The sequence below is a fragment of the Rhea pennata genome, chromosome 13 (assembly GCF_028389875.1).
Source record: "Rhea pennata isolate bPtePen1 chromosome 13, bPtePen1.pri, whole genome shotgun sequence".
In the NCBI taxonomy this organism is placed as follows: domain Eukaryota; kingdom Metazoa; phylum Chordata; class Aves; order Rheiformes; family Rheidae; genus Rhea; species Rhea pennata.
In genome coordinates, this window is record NC_084675.1 from 24,057,227 (window position 1) to 24,082,935 (window position 25,709).

At 47.1% G+C, this 25,709-nt stretch overlaps 1 protein-coding gene across 4 annotated transcripts in view; it reads left to right on the forward strand.

The window, feature by feature from the left end:
• The window catches only part of ZFHX3 (zinc finger homeobox 3), a 197,247-nt gene extending 172,687 nt beyond the window's left edge, over nt 1-24,560 (forward strand). For all 4 annotated transcript variants that reach the window (XM_062586918.1, XM_062586920.1, XM_062586921.1 and 1 more), the window contains exons 8-10: nt 5,280-5,382; nt 7,035-12,482; nt 20,440-24,560. In XM_062586918.1, coding sequence (XP_062442902.1) covers nt 5,280-5,382; nt 7,035-12,482; nt 20,440-22,028 — 7,140 coding nt within the window. In that variant the 3' untranslated portion in view covers nt 22,029-24,560. The remainder of the gene's footprint in view (nt 1-5,279; nt 5,383-7,034; nt 12,483-20,439) is intronic.
• Nucleotides 24,561-25,709: the final 1,149 nt, after the last annotated feature.

Here is a 25,709-nt window from a genome sequence, read left to right on the forward strand (position 1 = left end):
CCTTCTGCTGTCATTCAATTTTTCTCTCTCCCTCCTTCTCGCCCCCTCTTACTCCCCCCTTTCCCTCTCACTCTGTGTCTCATTCTCCATCTCGGATGAAGGTAATGAAAATAATCGGGCTTCATTAATTCTGAGCCCTGTGAGATGATAGCCATTTGGAGCCATGTTTGCCAATTAGATGGTCTAAATTAGAAGTGACCTTGGTATACTGCCATCGCTTTGCTTCTCTGAGTCTAATGAAGCTTTTCACTCCAGCACCCTCTCTCTCTCTTTGTAATGGAAATTACCTCCTTTGTCTGGTTCGGGAACCTTGCATTGCATGTGTATTTCCTCCTGGTTGCATGGACGTAGGGGTAGTACTGTATCTCCTCAGACCCTTTCTAGAGGTTTTCTTTTCAAAGCCACGTGATTTCAGCATTCATGTGGCATTTACAGAGGACCATGTAGAACCTCCACATGTTCGGTCATTTGGTCTAGAGGAGAGTAAGAAGACAGGGCCAATGTGTAAAGAGGGCTGACTATTCACACTATCCAAAGATTCATTTTTCAAACGTGCCAAGCATATGTCTGTGTCTTGCTGCCCAGGGCCAGCACAAGAGTGATGTTGCAGCTCTAAGCCTCAGGCCCATACTCTTAAGAGGCTCTGTGGTTCATCATCTTAAAAATATGCTAGAAGCAGTAGTAGCAGGAGCCACACTTGTCATTGCTGTAGGTGGTCAGCTGTGAGAATGAACTCACAGGTTGTTCTGAAAGCTGGTGACAGGTAAATCTTTTGCTGACCATAGATGTCAGAGTGTGTGTGGTCTGATGAAGAGATTCACAGGATAGGGAGGTAGGAGATGTGGTTTCGCTCCTTGAGGGTTTTTGTAATGCTTAGTAATTCACTAGACCACATTATTTTTAGAAATGGCCATCAATTTGGGATGCCCAAGCATACAAGTGGATCTCTTCATCTTAAAGAAATTTTATCCGTGTAAGAGGATCTGAATTTTGTCCAAAATGGGGGGTACTTGGAAGTACAGGTGCTTATCCCAGCAACTTCAGCAGTATCTTCCATCTTCTAAGCTCTGCAGTTTTTTGCCAAGTGAAATTCTACAGCCAAAGTTTCCATGTTCAGTACAGACTACAAGAGAAACATGTTGGATGTGGGGAGTGGGAGACATTGCCAAAGTCTCTGACCAATGCTTTTCGCTTCTTGGCTCTTCAGCCTAGCAAGTCCTTTAGCCATATTTCATGGCATGAAACAACAGTTCCCTCACTGTTGTCAGTGATGGCTTTCTGAGCAGTGAGCACTCACTGAATGTTTGCTGCATCATCAGGAATTGAATTTTATCTATACATTCATATTCAAAAATTGGGCTGTCAAAGACAACAGATAGACTGAGCTACTAGTTCTACTCCATCTCTTGTTTTTATTTAGACAGAAAGATCCAGGAGTCACCCAGTTCAAGGAGACCACGTATATTCTGTACAATAATATTGTGCAGGACAAGAACCCAGAAGAGACCCGGTGAGAGCAGGTGGTGTGGGGCATGTGTTTTCAGTGCTGTCTGCAGAGGTGGATTAGAAAATCTGAGTGTGCAAAAGATTAGTATTTCTAAGCCTGAAAGGCTTTGCTGGTAGCTTATGGGCCAAATACCATAGCTGCAGCTGCAAAGGGGCTACAGTTTAATGTTAGACAGAGCTAAACAAATATGCATAGGAGGAAGAAAGGAGAAATACAAATCACAAGCCCCTCCAAAGCAGGGACTGTCCTTGTTACCCATTTGTATGATTGCAGGGGGGCTTCATGCAGCTCCTTGACAGTGCAGCAGTTAACAGATTCAAAGATAACAAATAACGAATGTAAGAAATTACACTGCACCTTACATTTGTGGGGCTTTTCTTAAATAACGGTTCAAATTGACTGTCTTGTTGATATCATGAAAACGTTGGTGTTAAAGAGAAATTAAAACAAGGAGATACAGCTAGTTAGCACGCTTTAGGGCAGATGCTAGATTACATCCCTGGTGTTGCCTGCTCAGGTGAAAGGAGTGTAGAGAGCACACAGGATCGTATGAGCTAACATGGCCTGTGCTCAAGGTAAATAATTCTTCTCTATCACCAGAACAGCTATGCTATTTAAATACATCTAAAGTACAAAATTCTGCGGTTTAGAGCATCACTCCTTGTTTAATCTGTTGGGTGACCGTGGCCTCTGGAGCCTTCCTTCCCCCTTGATACTCTTATTATTTGTATTACAAAAGCAGCCACAACCCACAAGACATTTTCTGCACGCACAAGGAAATGGTATCTACTCCAAAGAGTTTGCAGTGTGAAAGGACAAAATAGTTCAAAGTGGGGAGTCTGGAATTCAGTGTAAATGCAAATTGATTTGAGGTACGCAGCCCGTTTTCGTTATTCTTTATTTTTGGTCCTGCTCAGGTGATGGTCCATGAGGGTGAAGAGACAGAGCAGGCTTGCCCTGGAAAATGGCATGGGAAAGGGGTGCAGTGTTTTAGGAAGAAACCTGAACAGTGCTGAGCTGGTAAATGACTAAAGCAGGAGCCAGATCAGTTGCTGAAGCAAGTGCTTTATTTTCAAAGTTTTATTTCCCAGTGGCAGCCGTGCACATCTGTCTGGACTGTCAGCAGTTGCCCTACATCCATACCTAGAATTTCAGGCTTCCTGCACTTTCCTCTGAGCTTTTTTCTTTTTGCCTTTCAGGATTTTGTGCCTATAACAATTTAATGTACCAGAGCTTTTCTTTTTTCTTTTTGTGGAGGGAGGGGCAGAAGGAGGGTGAGAACTGTGGCTATGGAGATGCAGGTAGATAAAGGTAATTACTTAAACATATATAGGGCAGGACTTACTGGTTTGGAGACCCAGATTAAGATGCAGAGGAGCATGTGAGGTTGATGATTATATTTCGGGGAGAGTTAATTGACGGAAGGTGAAGGCAGACAAAGAACCGCTGCTTACTGCCTTCTTGAATCCCAATCAGGAATTATGATTAAAGACGCGGCGAGACAACAGAGGCCTGATGAATTGGTGTCTTTTTTTTTTCTTTTTTGCCGTCATTCACACTTGATTGACTTCAACCTTTCAAGTGCAAAAGTCTCTCTTTTCCATTATTATTCATAGCCATCTGAGTTTTTCTAATTAAAGTGTATGAAAACAATTACTGATCCGTTGTACTGAGTCTGGTAGTGGGGATGGCTGCCTTACTGTAACGCGTATAAAAAGCCCACAGTTTTCTATAATGATGTGCAGCTGAGGTGTTAGATAATTTTATTCTTTTTCTACTCTGTTGGGGTTTTTTTAATTTCTCATGATTTATTTTTCATAATTCCTAAAGATCCTAGGAAAGCACTCTCCCTGCTGATAAAACTGAGAGGGACAGCTCCTTTCCTTGCCTTTCCTGCTCTGCTTCCCTGCTCATCCCCCCCTCAGAGCCCGTTTACTATGAATTAACCAGTGACCTTTCACATCTCGTGACCCACCACCCACAGCCATCAGATGCTCCTGGTTAGAATAAAAGGTGGAATGAATTTGGTGTGCTCAGCTTCCCTCCTTGTGATTTATCAGTGTCAGCTGCTTTTCCTGCAGATGTCTAGAGCCAAATGCTGTGGCTCTTCCTCTCTTCACCTTCACCCACCCGCTCACTGCAGAATCTCAGCATCGCTCCCCTGCACCGTGTGGGTGCCTGGAGCCACGCATATGCAAACTGTTGTTTTTGAAGCTTTTCATGGACTGATTTTCTTCTGCTGTATTAATGAAACCAAGGTCTAGTCTGTGCTTGTTCGGATTTGACGTATGCATAGATAAGGCAGACTTCAGGTCCTGCACAGAGATTTACAGCATTTTGGCTGCAGCTTCACCACAGATTTGTTAATATCTCGTGTGGTGCAGTCAGAGCTTTGTGCTCTCTGACTTGCAGAAAGCAATCTATACTCCAGGAATGTAAGAGCCTCATTAGTCTCTTCCAAAATCCAAGGTTCACATGCCTTCTCAGCGTCAGATAGAAGGAAGGGGAGGTTTGTTTTTCTAAGAAACATACTTGTCCAAGAGCGTCTCTTACACCTCACCTTTCCAGCAGGCAGAGGCTGGGAGCTCAAGCACTGCAACAAAAGCATTGCAAGTCATTTTTGGTTTCTGTTGCTTCAAGTACCATGATTCCTCGTAAATGGGACAGGTTCTTTGATGTCAGCTGCGAGGAAGCACCACGGCTACTCGAAGCTGTAGTGACATCTTTACTTGCTGCTGGCCTATGAGCAGTGCTGGCAACCATGCATCTGAATGTCAGTGGTGGTACGGGACTGTCCTTCCAGTGATTGCTCTGGAACTGTGGCTGTGGTTTGGCTTTTAAGATGCTCTTGGATACTGACTCAGAAAGAAGGGTATTTTGTCCTGCTTTTGATACCATCCATGCACAAACTGCTAGCCAGGTAGTTTATATTTTCAGTGTGACTGGATTCACACAAAGGAATGTGATTTTCCAAAAAAAAAAGAAAAAAAAAGGAGAAAAAAGAAAAAAAAAGAAAAAGAAAAAAAGAAAAGACTAGTATAATCATTTGACTCTTTCAGAGGGCGTCTCTAGTTGAACCACACAAAATTTTCAGCTCTTTAAAAATCTTGAAGTTTAAGTCCTGCACTGGTAATGACAATGCAGGTTCTGGACAAACATTTGAAGAGAGGCAAAAGGACCATATCAGTCGGAGCAAGGAAAGGGTTACCAAAAGCTTTTCATTTTGCAGATGATTCACTGTCTTTTTAGTCTTTCCTTATTCATCCTTTCTTTTGTCACCTCTCTGCTTATTTGTACTCTACTTTCTCATGCCCCTCCTTTTCCTGCATCGATACACTTTGAAAACAGTGCTGCAATGCTCCCTAGTTCAAGATTACAGTGTACTTTACAAGGTACGATTTAATTAGGGGCCTTATTATGTTTTCAGCAGCTTAAGGTGGGCCTTTCAACTTATCTACCTAATTGGTTGCACAAGAAGTTTCACAGCCCATGACAAAACATTGTCAGTGATCAAAGTCTGAATTCTACATAAAGAAAAAATATTAATAATAAGATTATTCTTCAAGTGTGCACTGCTAATTATGTCCAGAATGTAACTGTAGAAACACTTTTGACTGATGTGAGCTTTGTCTAATAAACATGAGTCTTCAGTGAGCTATGAAAAATGACGCCTGACTTTACAATACTGATGTCTAATTTTGCCACTGAAGATATTTAAAACATTTTCTTGTGTTTTTCTATTCCCTACGTCCTTCCCTCCCTCCGTTTCCAGGTGACAACACCTGAGGTGATGATGCCCAGCAGCATGTTTCTCCCAGCAACTGCTCCAGACAAAGATGGGAATTCCAACACCGAAGAAGCGGGGAAGCAGCCTGGTGAGTGTGACTGACAAGGTTTGCCTCTGATAATCTGAGGTTTCCTGATTTGCCCAGCTCGGGTCACCAGGCCAGAGACTGTGTCTGGGGACATCTACACCTGTTTGATTTCCAACTGCACATCCTGAGGTCCCCAGCCAGCAAGTGCACAGCAGAGCAGTCTCCCATCCTGTGCCACAAACAGGCCAGTGCCCTGTGTGTCCCCACAGTACAACAGAGCTGAGCAGCTCCAAGCTGGTGACCAGAAGTCAGGTGAACACAGCTCACCCACTGTGGTGGTACATTTGGAAATTATGTTGAATCCTGGCAATGGAGAACACTGGATGTGAACAGTGAAAAACAGAGTAGAGGGCTTAAGGAATTGGTAGAGAAACCAAATATTTTGCTGCTGCTGGCCACAGAGAATCTACTGCCACCTCCGCTCTACTTGCTTAGTGCACATCATAGCTGAATTATGCACATTGCCAACACAGTCTGAGGAGGTTTGAGCTGCTGCAGTGCTTATCCATCCCAGAGCTACTCTGCCTTTTTCATTGGCGTGTTGTATTATGAAGGCATGCCTTTAAGTTAGCAGCTATTTACTCCTGGCTTTGTGGCATTATGTGAGAACATCATAAGAATATCATTCTGCACAGGCAAAGGTGTATAATCTCAAACCTAGTAGGGAAACAATACTGATAGTCCTTCAGTGGTGCGCTCCTGGAAAGAGTCTGCAAGGAGACTGAGAATTAAGACAACTGTTGCTTCCTTTCAGGCATGCAGCACAAAGGGAGAGATCCTGGTGGGACAGCACTGACACAGCCGAGGTAGCTAGAGCTGCACTGGACAGTAGGATCCCCTGTTCGGCCTCTATCCAAACTGCACTGTCTTTGCTGGCAGAACTCTGCTCTCAGACCCTGGAAATGCGGCAGTGCATTCCCTCTGCTGTTTATTGTCTCCTCTCCCTTTATCCCTCAAAGAAAACCCTTTGAGCTCCTCCTAGAAGGGCCTGAATTTCATTCCTGTTGGTTTTAGCTTTGATAGGACCAAGACTCAAGCATTACGTTGAGTTTGAGACCCTTCTTATTGGAAAAGAAGCCAGGACATCAAAGAAAAACAGCAAAGACAGATAGGTGGATGGGTGGCCTTCACTTAAAAGGAAAAATTAAAGGTGCTAAATGCAGCTAAGGGAACGTGTGTTTTGTGAATAATTTGCAGATATTCAAAGTAGGCAAGAAAGTAGATTGTGTAGGTTTATGCAATGAGCCATGATAAGGGTAATGGGCTGGTATTAAAATAAGTGAAAGAAGTTATAGGAGAAATGTTAGAAATACCTATCCTCTTGCAGAGAAAATAACATTGCCGTACCATAGCCAGAAAGAGGGTACTGATCAACCCTTGTGTGCTGGTGTAATTTTCATTGGGCTAAAGGAAAACCCGTGAGAAATGGCAGCCTTAGACAAAGTAATGGTGAGGGGAAAATGCTCCTGCCTATGGTCAGGAGAAGGAAGTGCTGGAGTTTTGTCCAGTCCCCAGTGAAAACACAATCAGGGCTGTTTCTTTCTTATTTTCAATCTAAATGGATGGCAGAGGTGGGCCTTACCTAAACTTTTTGAGATGAGCACTCAGCATCTTTTCATGCTTCTGGTTTTGTTCTGATTTTGTTTTCACAGAGATCTCTGAGGACTCAGGAAAGAGCCTTTTGTCATCTGAAAGTGCAGAGCACAGTGGAGATCCTAAACCAGTTCCAGCTGATCAGAGCTCGGCCAGGGAGGATTCTGGTTTCCTTTGCTGGAAGAAGGGGTGCAACCAGGTGTTCAAAAGTTCAGCAGCCCTGCAGACACATTTCAATGAAGTTCATGCAAAGCGGCCTCAATTGCCAGTATCTGATCGCCATGTCTACAAATACCGTTGTAACCAGTGCAGCCTGGCATTCAAAACCATTGAGAAGCTGCAGCTCCATTCTCAGTACCATGTGATCAGAGCAGCCACTATGTGCTGCCTCTGTCAGCGCAGCTTCCGAACCTTCCAGGCCTTGAAGAAGCACCTGGAAACCAGCCATCTGGAGTTGAGTGAAGCTGACATTCAGCAGCTGTATGGTGGTCTTTTGGTCAATGGAGACCTCCTTGCCATGGGTGACCCTTCACTTGCTGAAGACCACACTATAATAGTTGAAGAAGATAAGGAGGAAGAGAGTGACTTGGAAGATAAGCAAAGCCCTACAGGTAGTGATTCTGGGTCAGTACAAGAGGACTCTGGCTCAGAACCAAAGAGGGCCTTACCCTTCAGAAAAGGCCCTAACTTCACTATGGAGAAATTCCTAGATCCATCTCGCCCTTATAAATGCACAGTTTGTAAAGAGTCTTTCACACAAAAGAACATTCTTCTGGTCCATTACAATTCAGTTTCTCATCTGCATAAATTGAAAAGAGCGCTCCAGGAGTCTGCTACTGGGCAGCCTGAGCCTACTAGCAGCCCAGATAACAAACCTTTTAAGTGCAACACCTGCAGTGTGGCCTACAGTCAGAGCTCTACTTTGGAGATCCACATGAGGTCTGTCCTACACCAAACCAAGGCTCGTGCTGCCAAACTGGAGGCGGCTGGGGGCAGTGGCAGTAGTAATGGAGCTGGTAATAGCAGCAGCAGCAGTCTCTCATTGGGTTCATCCACGCCAAGTCCGGTGAGCACTAGCAACAGTAATACTTTTACAACCACCAACACAAGTAATTCAGGCATGACTCCCATTCCCAGCCTACTCAACCAGGTATCCAGTGACAGTGTGGGAATTCCTCCCTTGGGCAACCCTGTTAGCACTAATATCTCCTCTCCTTCTGAGCCCAAAGAGGTAAACCGGAAGAAGCTGGCAGACATGATTGCATCCAGGCAGCAGCAGCAGCAGCAACAGCAACAGCAACAGCAGCAAGCTCAAACCTTGGCACAGGCCCAGGCCCAAGTCCAGGCCCATCTGCAGCAAGAGCTGCAGCAACAAGCTGCTCTCCTGCAATCTCAGCTGTTCAACCCAGCACTTTTGCCGCACTTTCCAATGACCACTGAGACCCTTCTGCAGCTTCAGCAACAGCAACATCTTTTGTTTCCTTTTTACATCCCCAGTGCCGAGTTCCAGCTCAATCCAGAAGTTAGCTTGCCTGTCACCAGCGGTGCACTGACATTGACTGGCACAGGTCCAAGCTTGCTGGAGGACCTGAAGGCTCAAGTTCAGCTCCCACAGCAGAGCCATCCACAACTCTTACAACAGCAGCAAGGTCAGCTGTCTTTGTCACAACCTCACTCTGTCCTTATACAACAAAGCCAGCACCCAGAGAAGAAAAATAAATCTGTAGTGAAGGAGAAAGAAAAAGAAACCCCAAGGGAAAGGGAAAATACAGAGAGGGGAGACAATAATGCAGTGTCTAAGGAACCTCTGCCTGATAACTTAAAGCCCAAAGACAAGAAAGACTTTGCACCAGGCAATAATTCAGAGCCCTCTTTGCTTCCTCCACGTATTGCATCTGATGCAAGAGGGAATGCCACAAAAGCCTTGCTGGAAAACTTTGGCTTTGAGCTCGTCATTCAGTATAATGAGAACAAGCAGAAGGTGCAGAAGAAAAATGGGAAGACAGAGCAAGGTGAGAACTTGGAAAAGCTTGAATGCGATACATGTGGCAAGTTTTTTTCAAACATCCTCATTCTGAAGAGTCACCAAGAGCATGTTCACCAACATTACTTTCCCTTTAAGCAGTTAGAGAGATTTGCCAAACAGTACAGAGAACACTATGATAAACTGTACCCACTAAGACCTCAGACCCCAGAGCCACCACCACCACCTCCACCTCCGCCACCACCACTTCCTCCAGCACCTCCTCAGCCAGCTTCTACTCCTACCATTCCTACTTCTGCGCCACCTATTACCTCTCCTACGATTGCACCAGCCCAGCCATCTGTGCCGCTCACCCAGCTCTCTATGCCAATGGAGCTCCCCATTTTTTCACCACTTATGATGCAAACCATGCCACTACAAACGTTACCTGCTCAGCTGCCGCCCCAGCTTGGTCCCGTAGACCCTCTGCCTGCCGACCTGGCCCAGTTGTACCAGCATCAGCTCAACCCTAGCCTTCTCCAGCAGCAGAACAAGAGGCCACGCACACGGATCACTGATGACCAGCTCAGAGTCCTTCGGCAGTATTTTGATATTAACAACTCCCCAAGTGAGGAACAAATCAAAGAGATGGCGGACAAGTCTGGATTGCCCCAGAAGGTGATCAAGCACTGGTTCAGAAATACTCTGTTCAAAGAACGCCAGCGCAACAAGGATTCCCCATACAACTTCAGTAATCCTCCCATTACCAGCTTGGAAGAACTGAAGATAGACTCACGGCCTCCTTCTCCAGAACCTCAAAAGCAGGAGTACTGGGGAAGCAAGCGATCCTCCAGGACACGCTTTACTGACTACCAACTCAGAGTCCTGCAGGATTTTTTTGATGCCAATGCCTATCCAAAGGATGATGAATTTGAACAGCTTTCTAACTTGCTGAACCTCCCAACACGTGTCATAGTGGTGTGGTTCCAGAATGCTCGTCAAAAAGCTCGGAAAAACTATGAGAATCAGGGAGAAGGCAAAGATGGGGAACGGCGGGAGCTTACAAATGACAGATACATTAGAACAAGCAACTTGAACTACCAATGCAAAAAGTGCAGTCTAGTCTTTCAGCGTATTTTTGATCTTATTAAACACCAGAAAAAGCTTTGTTACAAAGACGAGGATGAGGATGGACAGGATGATAGCCAGAATGAAGACTCTATGGATGCAATGGAGCTCTTGACTCCAACCAGTTCCTCCTGCAGCACACCAATGCCCTCACAAGCTTACAGCACACCTACATCTTCAGCTAATGCAGCCTCCTCAGCTTTTCTGCAGCTCACTGCTGAGGCAGATGATTCTTCCACCTATAGTTCTAAAGCAGAAGCTACAGATGAGAAACCAAAGCAGTCTGAACCTCCAAGTACACAGCAAAACCAAACTCAAGAGAAGCAAGTGCAACCAAAGCAAGAGTCTCAGCAGCAACAGGACCAAGGAGAACAAAAGACAAGTTCAGCTCACCAAAAGATTTCACAGTTATCCTCCCCTTCTTCATTGCAGCAGCCACCTCCCCCTCCACAACCACCTCAGTGTTCCTTGTCACAGTCAAGCCCAAGCCCCTCTCAGCTCTCACATCTCTCCCTCAAACCCATTCACACATCCACCCCTCAACAGTTGGCAAACCTACCTCCTCAGCTAATCCCATACCAGTGTGACCAGTGTAAGCTGGCATTTCCTTCCTTTGAGCATTGGCAGGAGCATCAGCAGCTTCACTTTTTGAGTGCACAAAATCAATTTATCCACCCCCCATTCCTGGACAGAACGCTGGATATGCCTTTCATGCTTTTTGATCCCAGTAATCCACTACTTGCGAGCCAGTTGCTGTCTGGAACATTACCACAGATTCCAGCAAGCTCAGCCACTTCACCATCAACACCAACATCCACAATGAACACACTGAAGAGAAAGCTGGAGGAAAAGGCCAGTGCAAGTCCAGGAGAAAATGACAGTGGGACCGGAGGAGAAGAACCACAAAGGGATAAACGTCTGAGGACAACGATTACCCCAGAGCAGCTGGAAATTCTTTATCAGAAATACTTGCTTGATTCCAATCCAACACGGAAGATGTTGGATCACATTGCACATGAAGTGGGATTAAAGAAACGCGTGGTGCAAGTTTGGTTTCAGAACACCCGCGCACGAGAGAGGAAGGGACAGTTCAGAGCTGTAGGGCCTGCCCAAGCCCACAGACGGTGTCCTTTCTGCCGAGCTCTCTTTAAAGCAAAGACAGCTCTTGAAGCTCATATCCGATCCCGTCACTGGCATGAGGCCAAGCGAGCTGGATACAACCTGACTTTGTCTGCTATGCTCTTAGATTGTGATGGGGGACTCCAAATGAAGGGTGATATCTTTGATGGAGCGAGCTTTTCCCACATGCCACCAACTAGCAGTGATGGTCAGAGTGTTCCTCTCTCCCCAGTGAACAAGAGCATGGAACTGTCACCTCGAACTCTGCTGAGTCCATCCTCCATTAAGGTAGAAGGGATAGAAGACTTCGAGAGTCCCTCCATGTCCTCAGTCAACCTGAGCTTTGACCAAACAAAGCTGGACAACGATGACTGCTCTTCTGTCAACACTGCAATCACAGACACTACAACAGGAGATGAAGGGAACGCAGACAATGATAGTGCAACAGGGATTGCAACCGAAACCAAATCAGCATCAGGACCCAGCGAAGGTTTGACAAAGGCTGCCATGATAGCAATGTCTGAATATGAAGATCGGCTATCTTCTGGCCTAGTCAGCCCAGCGCCCAGCTTTTACAGCAAAGAGTACGATAATGAAGGTACTGTGGACTATAGTGAAACATCCAGCCTTGCAGACCCCTGCTCACCCAGCCCTGGTGCAAGTGGTTCAGCCAGCAAGTCTGGAGAGAGTGGGGATCGGCCTGGACAGAAACGCTTTCGCACTCAGATGACTAATCTCCAGCTGAAAGTTCTTAAGTCATGCTTTAATGACTACAGGACACCTACCATGCTGGAGTGTGAGGTCCTGGGCAATGACATTGGACTGCCAAAGAGAGTTGTTCAGGTCTGGTTCCAGAATGCTAGGGCAAAGGAGAAGAAGTCCAAACTCAGCATGGCCAAGCATTTTGGTATAAACCAAACAAGTTATGAGGGACCCAAAACAGAGTGCACTTTGTGTGGCATCAAGTACAGCGCTCGACTGTCTGTACGTGACCATATCTTCTCTCAACAGCATATCTCCAAAGTTAAAGAAACCATTGGAAGCCAGTTGGATAAGGAAAAGGAGTATTTTGACCCAGCTACTGTACGTCAGTTGATGGCTCAGCAGGAGTTGGACCGGATCAAAAAAGCCAATGAGGTTCTTGGTCTGGCAGCTCAACAGCAGGGCATGTTTGATAATACCCCTCTGCAAGCTCTTAACCTTCCTGCTGCATACCCAGCACTACAGGGCATCCCTCCAGTCTTGCTCCCAGGCCTCAACAGCCCATCCTTACCAGGCTTTACTCCATCCAACACAGGTGGGTATGGATATTATCACACTGTTCAAAGACACAGCTTAACTTCATGCATCTTTGTCACAAGCAAACATTCTCTTGAGAATGTTTGATAATAGGCTACCTGGCCTTTAATAGAGCATATTTACTTGACAAGGTAAAGCAATAGGTATTTTATAGTTACAGTAAAGGTATAAGCAATAGGTATTCTTTAATGCCTGAATTCAGATTTTCAAGCAGAGCCTGGAGCAGAGCAAGATCCAGACATGCTGCATATTTCTGTTTCCTTAGTGCAGACTAAAAAAAAAAAAAACTGAAGAAACTGAAGCACCTTCAAGGAAATGGTAAATAGAGGATTTATCAAACAGAACATGAAAAGGACAAATATGCTGAATGCATTGTTCATTGTATCTTTCCTTTTGATATTAAATTCAGTTTTATGTAATGCCATCCCAAGTTTTCAAGAATTCTGAACTGTTTCTAGGGAAAAGTATGAAATGCCTCATAGCAACAGTGACAGCAACCTGGAAGATCTTTATGTAATGTCCTTATAGTGGCCTCCAGGACAAGCCCTGTATCTGGCCATGTAGCTGTGGATTGTTTTTTCAGCAGTGGCTGGCATTCAGATCTAAAAATACCTTTTTGACCAACAACTGCATAGTCATGGGACAAATGTTCTTTGTATTTTAATATAATTTTTCTAACAGTTCATAAAAATGAAAATTGATATAGTCCTTTGGGTAGCCCAATCTCAGAGATTAGTTTTTTTGGTTTTTTGTTTTTTGTTTTTTGTTTGTTTGTTTGTTTTGTTTTTTTTCCCAGGGTGCTCCTTTCCTATGTACCTGGTAGAGGGGTGGAAGGGATATGATGCATAGCAAATGCTGGCAGTGCAAGATAGTGCTCAGTAGTCTAGCAGTGACCTAGAAAACTTGATCAAGGGCCTTACTTCACCTCTGGTGCATCTGTGGTATTCCAGAGTATGTATCTGAAGTGCAGTTTGTGAAAGAGTAATTCATGTTCTGTAGGAGACTTACTTTCGACTGGCAGACTTTTCCATCTACTTCTGATGATCCTGATGTCTATTCCAGTTACTTTCACCAGAGCCTCTCTACATTTACAGCAGTCTCCCTAGACCTGACTCCAAGTATCCTGTCTAAGCAACAGGATGAATCTGTCTCAGGTTGGAAAGCCTGTTATACCATAACGCCTGGGAACGTTACACCATATCCCAGTGTGTGCCTTGCTTTTCTGTGCTATGCTGATACTGGCCTAACACTGTTAGTGTCCTGAAATGATAACTTTCTCTCATTGTAATGAACTAATTAGCTAATGATGAGTTACAATTTGTAGTGCGAAGTCTAGATAGGATCTGAGAGTCTTCCTGGCTTCTTCATCAGGAATCAGAGTGCATTCAGATTTTCTGATGCTTTTAGTCAGCAGGCTGCCTCTTTGAGTTCCTTTTCTGACAGACTGAAAAATGCAGTGCAAGTGCTGCCAGGTAACATGTGTGTGTCATGTTAATAAAGCAACCTTCTTTATTTGTCATCTAGGAGGTAAATCAAAACCTTAGACAGCAGTCTGCTTCAGGAGACTAGCTGGCACAAATAGTTTTGTGGGACCTGAACAGCTCATCTGCTGTTTGCAGAGTGGGTAGGCTGCAGAGTTGTTCACTGTCATTACAGTACTAGAACCTGAAGTTGGTATGTTGCTGCAGTGACACTGCGGTATAACATCTGAAAAAGAGCACGAGAGACCCATGTCTCAAAACAGGCATCGTTCTCTCACTGTGAAGGGAAAGTAACTCTGTTCACCTTTTTCTCCACCACTGCTCGTCTCTGGAACGTCTCCATTGACGGATGAAAAAGAGTTAAGTTTCAGTGTATTTGATGGGTTTCGGCCTGTCATAAGATGATTTTGTCTCTTGGAGTAAGATCCTTTGTTCCACCAAAGCGGCAGAGGGGAATGCCTTGTAGTATGGTTGCTGATGCTCGTATGAGAATGTCCTACTGGAGAGCATAAGAGATCGGAGCAGATTTTTTTGGAGTCTGGCAAAGCTGGGCCTCTACAAGCCTTCTTTGCATGGTTACAGAACTCTTTTTTTTTTCCTCTAAAGAAAGTACAGTAGTTCTTGACTGTGGTTGTGGGCATAGTTCCTTGTAATTAAACCGTTTTAAAAAACAGTTCTTAGGAGATATTCCTCTATTCAAGGATGCTGTCCATTCCTGCTCCTTGAATCTAGTCTTAGCTACATGCCTGATGGGAACTGTTGTGTGCCAGGATCCTTTTGTGCTATTCTTATTCTTACAGAAGATCTCATTTCAGTGGCTAGAGCTACGCCAAGAGGATCTCTTTGGCAAATCATATTTTCAGCCTATTGCAGATTGCCTCTCTGCTTTTTACTTAGTACCTCAGATTTATAACAAGATCTAGAATTACATTTTTGCACTTTCAATCTGTACAATTGTTTTTATTTTTCTCCAAAGACCAGTATGTGTCCTGAGGAGATGGGGTTACATACTATGAATGTTAAAAGCAACCGGTGACTACCTAAACAGGACTAAGCTATTTAGAAAGTCAAACAGACTATTTGTGGCCTTTAGATAAAGCTCCAAAGGTCAGGCCATCTCAGCTCAGAGCCTGTCAAAATAGATAAGGCTGTGCAACCAGGAATGTTATGAATTAGCCACTGCTCCTGTGCTTGAACCTCTCAGGGACTGTTCAACTAGGGGACATCAGCTTAAATGGCATCTATCCATAATGTGCCCTTATCTGAAATCTATAAGACTGCTGCGTGGAGGCTCGCTTCATACCTTCACAAATCACTGTTGTCTTAATACAGCATCAAAAGTAGTTGCAGGTTTCCAAAGGGCTTTGCTTCAGTCTTCGCTGAATTCTCCAGTACTCTTAGCCTCCCTCCTCCTCAGGCCCTCCTGCTAGTTTCCTTTAGCAGGCTGTCCTCTATGGAGCCATATCGATCTTGTCTCCTCCTCTTTACTCAGGAGGCCAACTCTGCATGCAGGTTTTCAAAGGCAGTGGATGGTTGCAGCACTATAGGAGAATGAGCTCTTCATACTGGGGTGTATTGCAGGCAGGTTTTAGAGACCCCTGTGCCCCCCTTAGCTGCCAACTACTACTCAAAACATGATGCTGCAAGAAATTTGTTCCTGTGCTATGTTTTGGGAAGTAGGAATTCCTAGCTGGCTAGGTAACTTTATAGGACAATATTAAGCAATGGGCTCATGTAATGTGACCGTGCAGGCAGCAGTTTGTGGCTTGTTATCCAGAAGCCAGAGGAACAGGACATTTATAGCTTTGTATATAATTCAAATCTTATACTTTCAATTGCCCAGTTTAGCACTTCTGTGCCCCAGGTCCTGCTGTCTGTGTCTGGCCAAGGATGAGTGTAATGGGAGCTGCCTGCTAGAGACAGGAATGAGATGGTTATGGATGCCTACATTTCTCCATTTCTCAAGATCAATTTTGATGGTATAGCACCTCACCAAGATACATGGGGCAGCTGCAGCTCAGATGAAACTGGCTGCAGCTCCTGGCTCTTTTCAGGTCCTTTTTTTTTTGCTGTATTCACAGGGTAAAGGAGCCCCATGGCAGCTGGATTGCCCTGCCAGCAGTCACCACCAGCGCTATGCACAGCTGTTTCCCTGCAGGTGTGTTCCCTCTTGGAAAACACCTTAAGTTGCCACCTTGCCCTGAACCATCCCCGAAAGCACCATCTCTCTCCCCTTGCCCTCTCAGCTGTATCGTATAAGAGGTACAACCTCAAATAAGAGTTACTATGCAAAAGTTGCTATGTCCTAGTTCAGTGACTGTTCATACTCAGTTCACCTTTGAACAGTTGTCATTGCAGCTGAAAGTACTGGAACTTTGTTAATGAAAGGTTAGTTTTTGTCAAGTGGTTTTGCGGTAGGGGGTGGATCCTACAGAAAATTCCATGGCTGTGGAGTCACTCAGCATACGGGGCTGTGCCTGTGAGAAAATTAGAGCTTTGTTTTATTTTTATTTTCCCCTAATGGCATCAAGAGACTTCCTGAACAAAGTGTTCCTTTTTAGGAGTGTGTGTGCCAACTGCAGTGGACATGACTAATGCTTCAGACTCTTTAAGCTACGCTCCTCTTGCCCCAGTTGCTATCAGTTATGAGAGCAGAAATCGATACCCAAGGGACTGTGTTGTTACTGGCTATTCCTGCTGTTAGGAAGATTAGCAGACTAGCATTCCACCATTAATCTATCTCCTTTGTGAAATATTCTACAATGCTTTTAATTCCACCCAAAATACCATATTCTTGCCCTAGGGGAAATCTGAATACCACAAAAACTTTGAAATCACACAGAAGCTGTATGCCCAAAGCCTCTCATATTGGAAGGGAGAGGCTGTATCTGAGGTTGTGAATCCAGGAACAGCTGCCCGATAAGGACAAAATAACTTAGACTTAGCCTGTTCAGTCCTCTTCAGTTGCTATGACCAGGGCTTTCTAACCTGTGGGCATTTTAACAGGAATTGACAGTACCTGCTGTCATCACCACTTGGCACAGTGCTTTCCTTCTTTTAGAACCCTTCAGCCAAAGGAACAACTATTTAGCGCAGATGCAGGAAGAGGACCTGCACATGACATCAATTGTTAATTATTTGGGAATTTTGAAGGAGTCAGTGGAACAATAACTATGAATTTTCAGGTTTTTTGAGGAAATAGAAAGACTGTTCGTTGCTTATTAGTAAATGATCTAGTTCTAATACCCTCTGTTGTCTTTCATGTTCTCTGCTAGACCAACTGATGCAGCTAGGGATGTCTTCAAGGGAAAGAAAATACAGGCTTATGGTTTTGTTTTGAGGCTGCCTTTACATTAAGACTTATTTTCCTACTGCTGTCAACCTGTGTAGCTCTACTTTCAGTAGTAACAATGCAATCTTATCTGTATCAACATTTTGTGAGTGATAACAAAAATTACAGTTGCTCCTGTGGGAAGCTGAAAGGAAAAGTGTGGATGGAACACGGACATGGTCCAGTTTCCTAAATAGGTCTCTCCTTGTTGAGTGTTCTGCAGCTAGGACCTTCCTTTCTTTGTTTCAGTCTGGGGAAAAAAGAAGTCAAGGAATTAAGTCAAAGTACAACAATCTCCAATTTGCTTTGATTGTTGTAAACTGGATTTGCACATCCAGTGCTCACCCACAGTTAATGAATGAGCTGCATCCCAGAAAAGGAAAGAAGTATCTTCTCAAAAGAACAAGTCCAGTTCTGGGACCTGGAATAATGCCATTGTGCAGGGGGAAAATGTCTTAGAAAGTTTTGTTCAAGTTTCTCAATAAAGCTAGGTGCATTGTTTGCACTGAGAATATTCTTCAGGGCCCTTGTCTGTGAAATGTAGTGATTTTCTCTCTTTTAGTAAACTGTAACTACCTGGCTAATTTTTGCAAATGTAGTGTTTTCTGGTCTGCTGTTCCGGTTATGTGACCCTGTGCCTACGCATAACGAAAGGCACACGGCTTGACTTCCTTTCTTCCAACATCAGAACAGGATTGTGAGCACCTAGTACTCTCGGGGATGGAGAAGAGTCTTGTCTGGAAAACCCAACTCCTTCCCCAAGGGCCACTTGGATTCCCAGGTTTCAATCCCCAACTCACTTGCCCCGATCCCCAGCTCTTCTCAACTCAAACACTCATGCTGACAATCTTTCTGTCGCAGAGCTTCTTTCTTGCCTAGAGCCACCCCAGGCTCCTCATCAGCCCACCTAAGATCGATCTTTATCTCTCACCAAATGTCCTCCGTTGCCTCCAGCCCTGAAATGCTCCCCTCCTCCTGCTCAGGGACCCTGCTAGCCAGGTGCCTGCTTTCCCATTGCATCCCTCCTGAGTCTCCTATATCCCTCTTCCATCTCAGACTTTTGGAAGAATGTCATTTAAGACTTGATACGCCCTGCAGGTAGGGGTGAGGGCAGTTAGCTGTGACACATGAAAGAATAACATGAATACAGGCAGGTGAAAGAGCATCTCTTTGGCCAGAGCCAAAGCAGGGAAAGAAAATGACTTTATCTTTTGGGATGACCCAGCCACAGCTCAAGAAAGAGGTGGTGGAGAGAAGCATTAGCATTAACTAGGATGAATTGCTGTGAGAGTGCTTTGCCTCTCTCTTCTTGAAAAAACCCCCTTGTTTTCTGGTAGTGCTTTTTGGATAGTCTAATCCTTCTTCTTACAGAATGTAAGCATGGTCATTAGAGGTGCTTGGCCCAGAGCAGCCAATGTGGCTGCGTGCTTTCTTTGCAAATCCCTCTTCAGGGTTAACTACTTTTCTACTTCAAACGGACATTTCTAAGTGAGTGCCTGCGGTGATGAGGAGGTGGCAGTGTTGCAACAGGCCTGCCCGTAGGAGACATGGGGAGAGAGTACTGTTGCAGTCCTATCAGTGCTTTGCAGCCGTAGCGCCTGCAGGTGGTAGGTGCTGTGCAGATTCGGGGGGTGGTAAAAGTCCTGCCTCCAAAGAGATTCCCACACTGCCCAGGTGGGTTTGGACATTCGGGTCCCTTACATGTGTCCCGAGTGTCGCAGCTGTGAAACAGAAGGGAAGGAGGAGGTCCAAGGCGGTGGGCTGTCTGTCGGTGGTAGTGCTTAACGTATGGCAGAGAAAGAACATTTGTTTCTTACGGCTTCTTGCCTTCGGAGCTTTTCCTGCGTTTGCAGTTTTCACCGCACGGCATATTCCCCAGTAGACAGAAATGCCGGGTTTAGTCTGGCCGGCTGACGTCAGGGTGTCCTGGAGAGTGTAAGAGCCGTGGGTTCTCCCTCCCGCCCTCCCCTCTGCCGGTGCCGCCTGTCTTCCGCAGTGCTTTCCCAGCTGGTCTCTCCTCCCCACTCCTGGCATTTTATTTGCTTTTCCAGCCTGTGGCTGGACAAAACAAACATCTTATCACTTTGTACACTGAACCAATGAGTCGCAAGGCAAGTGCTCTTGCTCCGTCCCGCTGCTCTCGCTGCCCACGCCGATATTCCCCTGGCTGCTCTCTCTCTGAACCCTTGGAAGCTCCCCAGCGTTCCCAAGTAACGGACTGTCGCAGACGCTCCTCCGTCCTCGCCAGGCAGGGGACGGGCCAAGTGTCCAGAGCTCTTCACGCCTTAGCCGTGATAACTCGTCTTAGGAAAACAGGTCCTTAGCCTGTATTTCTCACCCGTACAGTGGTAGGTTTTGCCAAGCATTAGAAAGGGGAAGCGAGACATCTGCCAGTACGTGGAAATCGGCAGCTGGGGGAAGATTTGCTCAGCGCGGGGGAAGTGGAAGCTGCTGCACTAGGACAGAGACTAAGACAAAGATTGCGCCTCTTCCCTGCTCCCTCCAGCTTGCCCTGCCTTCCTCCCTCCCGCTCCCCCTGCTCCCGCTCTTGGCATTATTTTTCATTACTTTCCCTGTGTTTTAAATGCTTCCTTAGTCCAGAACTGATTAGCTGTTGTTAGATGGAAAGCTGCAGTAGCTGGGCCAGGTGCTGCCCGGCAGCGCGGCTGGTGAGCGCCCGTGCGAGCGGAGCAGCGCCCGGCGCCGCGGGAGGAGGAGCACGGCGGGCGGGTGCGCGGGGCTCGGCAGGCGGCCGTGCGGGGCTCGGCGGCCGCGGCGCACGGGGCTCGGCGGGCGGCCGCGCGGGGCTCGGCGGCCGCGGCGCGCGGGGCTCGGTGGGCGGCCGCGCGGGGCTCGGCAGGCGGCCGTGCGGGGCTCGGCAGCCGCGGCGCGCGGGGCTCGGCGGGCGGCCGCGCGGGGCTCGGCAGCCACGGCGCGCAGGCCTGCGCCGCCCCTCGCTCCGGCGCGGCGGAGCGGCCGGCGCGGAAGCACCAGCCCAGGGTGGCGCAGAGCGGGCGCTCGGCCTGCGGTGCGGGCCCGCGCGCCAGCCCAGCTTCCCGGGGCGACTGGGCGAGCAGGCGCCGGTGCCGCTCCCTCTGCTCAGCGCCCGGTTACTTTTGACCTCTTTCTCCTCCCTCTTCCAGCTTTAACTTCTCCCAAACCCAACCTGATGGGCCTGCCCAGCACAAGCGTCCCTTCGCCCGGCCTCCCCACCTCTGGATTACCAAATAAGCAGCCCTCGGCCTCGCTGAGCTCGCCCACCCCAGCACAAGCTGCGGCGGCCGTGGCCCCGCAGCCGCCGCCGGCGACGGCCCCGCCGCCGCAGCCGCCGCCGCCGCAGCAGCCGCCGCCACCGCCGCCGCGCAAGGACAAGGAGAGCGAGAAGGCGAAAGAGAAGGAGAAGGCGCCCAAGGGGAAGGGGGACCCGCCGCCGGGGCCCAAGAAGGAGAAGGGGGAGGCGGCGGCGGCCCTCTCGGCCCCGCTGCCCGCCATGGAGTACGCGGTGGAGCCCGCCCAGCTCCAGGCGCTGCAGGCGGCCCTCAGTTCGGACCCCACCACCTTGCTCACGAGCCAGTTCCTCCCCTACTTCGTCCCCGGCTTCTCGCCCTACTACGCGCCCCAGATCCCCGGTGCCCTGCAGAGCGGGTACCTGCAGCCCATGTACGGCATGGAGGGGCTGTTCCCCTACGGCCCCGCGCTGTCGCAGGCCCTGCTGGGGCTGTCGCCCGGCTCCCTGCTGCAGCAGTACCAGCAATACCAGCAGAGTCTGCAGGAGGCGTTGCAGCAGCAGCAGCAGCAGCAGCAGCAGCGGCAGGCGCAGCCGCCGCCGCCGCCGCCCAAGGCGCCGCAGCCCAAAGGAAGCCAAACCCCAGTCCCCGCGGGGGCTGCCGCCCCAGACAAAGACCCTGCCAAAGAACCCCCCAAGCAAGAAGAGCAGAAAAACGCACCCCGCGAGGTGTCCCCCCTCCTGCCCAAACCCCCAGAAGAGCCCGAAGCAGAGAGCAAGAGCGCGGACTCCCTGTGCGACCCCTTCATCGTTCCAAAGGTGCAGTACAAGCTGGTCTGCCGCAAGTGCCAGGCGGGCTTCAGCGACCAGGAGGCGGCCAGCGACCACCTGAAGTCCCTCTGCTTCTTCGGCCAGTCCGTGGTGAACCTGCAAGAGATGGTGCTTCATGTGCCCACTGGCGGCGGCACGGCCGGCGGCCCGTACCAGTGCGTGGCGTGCGAGAGCACGGTGTGCGGGGACGAAGCCCTCAGTCAGCATCTCGAGTCCGCCCCGCACAAACACCGAACAATCACCAGAGCAGCAAGAAACGCCAAAGAGCACCCCAGTCTATTACCTCACTCTGCCTGCCTCCCCGATCCCAGCACCGCATCTACCTCGCAGTCTGCCGCTCACTCAAACGACAGCCCCCCGCCCCCCCGGCCCCCCTCGGCTTCCCCCCACGCCGCCAGAAAGCCCTGGCCCCCGGCGGCCCCCCGCGCCCCGCCGGCCAGGCCGCCGCCGCCGCCTTGCCCTCCTCTCTCCTCATCTTCAACGGTTACCTCAAGTTCATGCAGCACCTCAGGGGTTCAGCCCTCGATGCCAACAGACGACTATTCGGAGGAGTCTGACACGGATGTTAGCCAAAAGTCAGATGGACCGGCGAGCCCGGTGGAGGGGCCCCAGGACCCCGGCTGCCCTAAGGACAGTGGTCTAACTAGCGTAGGAATGGACACCTTCAGATTGTAAGCTTTGAAGATGAACAATAAAAAAAATGAATTTAAATAAAAAAAATTAATAACAAACCAATTTCAAAAATAGACTAACTGCAATTCCAAAGCTTCTAACCAAAAAAAGAAAAAGAAAAAAGAAAAAGCGTGGGTTGTTTTCCCATATAACAATGCCGGTGGGTTTTACATTTTTTTTTTCTTTTAATAAAATAAAAATTAAAAAAAAAAACTGTTACATTTGTCCTTTTGAAGGTACTGTTGGTCTGGGAGACAAAAGTCCATACTGCCTCCTTAATGTCTTTGGAGCTTAAACCCCTTGTATATTGCCCCTTTTCAATAACGCCCCACGTCGATAGCACAGCAGAGGCCGGCATGCACTGTATGGGAAAGCAGCCCACCTTGTTACAGTTTTAAATTTCTTGCTATCTTAGCATTCAGATACCAATGGCTTGCTAAAAGAAAAAAAAGAAATGTAATGTCTTTTTATTCTCAGGTCAATCGCTCACACTTTGTTCTGTTTTCAGAATCATTGTTTTATATATATATATATATAATTTCCTTTGTTTGTTTTGGGGTTTTTTGTTTTGTTTTTGTTTTTGTTCCAGAAAAGGATTTTTTTTTTTTGTTAATTTAAAATGGGCAGAAAGTATTCAAGAGAAAAACAATGTGAACTGCTTTAGCTTTTTGGGGATTTTAAGGGTAGCTTTTCTGCTGAAGCCAATTTCAAGGGGAAAAGTTAAGCACTCCCACTTTTCAGAAACAAAAACACACACAAAGAGTGTTGAGGACTCGGAGCTTAAAAAAAATAAGTTTTAAAACAACTGACTTTCTGTATTTATGATAGATATGACCATTTTTGGTGTTGAGTAGATTGTTGCATTGGAAATGAACTGAAGCAGTATGGTAGATTTAAAAGAAAAAACCCTTTTGTGTACATTTAGCTTTTGTATGGTCCAGCTGACGGCTTCTCATTTGATGTTGTCTTGTTCATTCCTAGCCAGATAGATTGCGATCCATTGACTCGCCTAAGCTTTTCTCCCCTTTGTACCTTTATTCCCCATTTTCCCCATCCTGTAATCTTCCACTTATGGTTGCTACCTTCATTTCTTAGAGGGTGGTTGCATAATTATTTTATAAAAACTAAAGAAAGAAGTTCAAAGGGTTTTGGGGGTCAGTAGGATCCCTTGCAGAATATTTTTTGTTGGGGGTTTGAAACTTTTTAAGGCGTATACATACGATTTACCTATGTCTGTTACCCTTGTGCACTTATCTCTTTCTTATTTTCCATTTTTCCTTTTTTTTTCCTCTTCTTTTCCTCATTTTGTAAATGCTTCAAAGACTCTGTTCTTAAACTATAAGCATTTGTTTCTGTTTGTGTAATTAGGCTGCACTCTGTTCCTTCTTTTAAAAAAAAAGTTTTTGTTACTTTTTTTTTTCTCTAAAGAAAATTCATGCTTTAAATAAAATCCAAAGACATACCCTTTCACCACTGGTGCAGAATGAGCAAAAAGGATTCTTTTTACTTGAGAATTTGTTTCTGATTTAAACAAACAAGTCTAAGTTTAAATAAAGAAAAGAATAAAAAAAGTACCCAGGTTGTTATCTGTGCTTCTTCTGCAAGCAGAGAGACAACTCTTAACGAAAATTCCACATACCAAAAGACAAGTTTCTATCTCAAAGTTTTGTCCTTGTGTTAGGCAGTCTGAGTGGTGAGTGACCCAGAGGTGCAGCCCGAAAAGAGTCCGATAGCAATGTACAGAAAGCCGAGAGGAAACTGTATGTGAGGCACTTGTGTTCATGTTGATCTCTGTATTCCTGTTTGTGGAAGAGACACCTACATATGCACACACGCACGCACGCACGCACGCACACACCCGCCTTCTACGGTCTGGACTTTGAAAGGAAAACTGTGCTGCTAAAACGTAGATCTTGGAGACCGGTAGACGCTTGCTGTTTCTCTTCCGTAGCCAAACGTCAACAGAAACTATCTCCTCCCCCTACCCCTCCTCTGCCCCCAAAAGTGTGAAGTTCTTCTTCCCCGTCATCCTCATCCTCCTCATGTTTCGAAAGGGAACGTCGAAGACTGTGAATGCAGGTTCATGGTTCACCCTTGGCTTCTTTTCCCAGTGCTGAAGCCGCTCATCGACTCTGCAAGAGACTGGAGCATTCCAAGATAACGAAAAACAGATTTCATTTTTTAGCGGGACTCTTTATTTTTATGAATTTTTGGTTTTAGTTTAATGAAAGACTAGATCCTGAACTGTTGTACATATTTCTAACTAGGCTAATGCACAGTGCAAATTCCTTTTTTAATTGTTTTTTAAGTAGACAATACTGAAGAGAGTACCATCTAATATTCCTACCAGTATCCAGTTGTAGCATAAGGTGTCAAAAACAAGTACACAGAACGTTCGCTGTTTTAACAAACTGTTTCTTTTAACAAAAATTCTTGTATTTCTCCCCGTGTTTGAGATGAACATTTTTTAAATTCTAAAGTTGTACAGTTTTTGTTTTCCATTATTTTATCTTGTTTGTAATTCTATGAAATATATATATATATATATTTTTTGCCATTTAACTGTTGTATGTTACTCTGTCTGTATCATATAGAAATATTTTTGTTTGTTTTGTTTTTGATTCTCTATGTGATACAAGTTAACAATTTAACACTAGCTTTATCTGTCAAATTCTGCAAGGTCTCTTTTTGAAATCCTTTTGTTTTTTGCTTTTTTTATGATATTGCTTGGTCATAGTGCAATTTCTCTCTCCTCCTTCCCCTTCCTCCTTCCCACCCACTAAAATGTTTTATAAATTCATTTCCTTGTATTTTTTCTAAACGTTTCTAGAGACCGTCAGTGCGGGATGCCTCCCTCCGGCGCGGCGCAGCAGCGGCGCAGAAAGGCTGCTTCCGGGCTCGTGGCTCCTGGCCCCGCGCTGGCCGCGGCGGAGACGCGCGGGGAGGCCCAAGGACCACGGCCTAGTGGGCAGGAGGGATGCACGGGGACACCCAAGGCACGGCCACCCCCACGGGCTGCCTCCACGGCCATGGGGATGGCTGCTCCCGCTGAGCCCCACGCTTGGCCTTGGGGACGGCCACTTCCGTGACCTTGGGTACAGCACCTCCATGGCCTTGGAGGGTGGCACCTCCATGGCCTTGGAGATGGTAGCCCCATGGCCTTGGGGACAGCACCTCCGTGGTCTTGGGGATGACCACTTCCTTGGCCTTGGGGACAGCGACTTCCATGACCTTGGGGATGGCACCTCCATGGCCTTGGAGATGGCACCACCATGGCCTTGGGGACAGTCACCTCCATGCCTTGGGAATGGCCACCTCTGTGGCCCTGTGCTTGGCTTTGGGGTCAGCCACTTCCGTGGGCTGCGCTCGGCCCTGGGACGGCACCTCTGTGGCCTTGCGTATGGCACCTTCATGGCTTTGAGGTCAGCTGCTCCCACCGGGCCGTGTGCTGGGCTCGGGGACAGCACCTCCGTGGCTGTGGGGCCAGCTGCTCCCTCCAGGCCTTGCACTCAGCCCGGGGTGGTGGCCACCTCCTTGGCTACCAGCTCCCCCAGCCCCGGACCTGCTGCACGGCCCAGACGCGGGCAGCAGCTGCCTCCACCGGGCTCTTGCCCTCCCCGCGGCACCAGGGAAAGGTTTCCGACTTAGCCTTGAGCAGGTTTCTGGTTTATTTTTAATATGAGC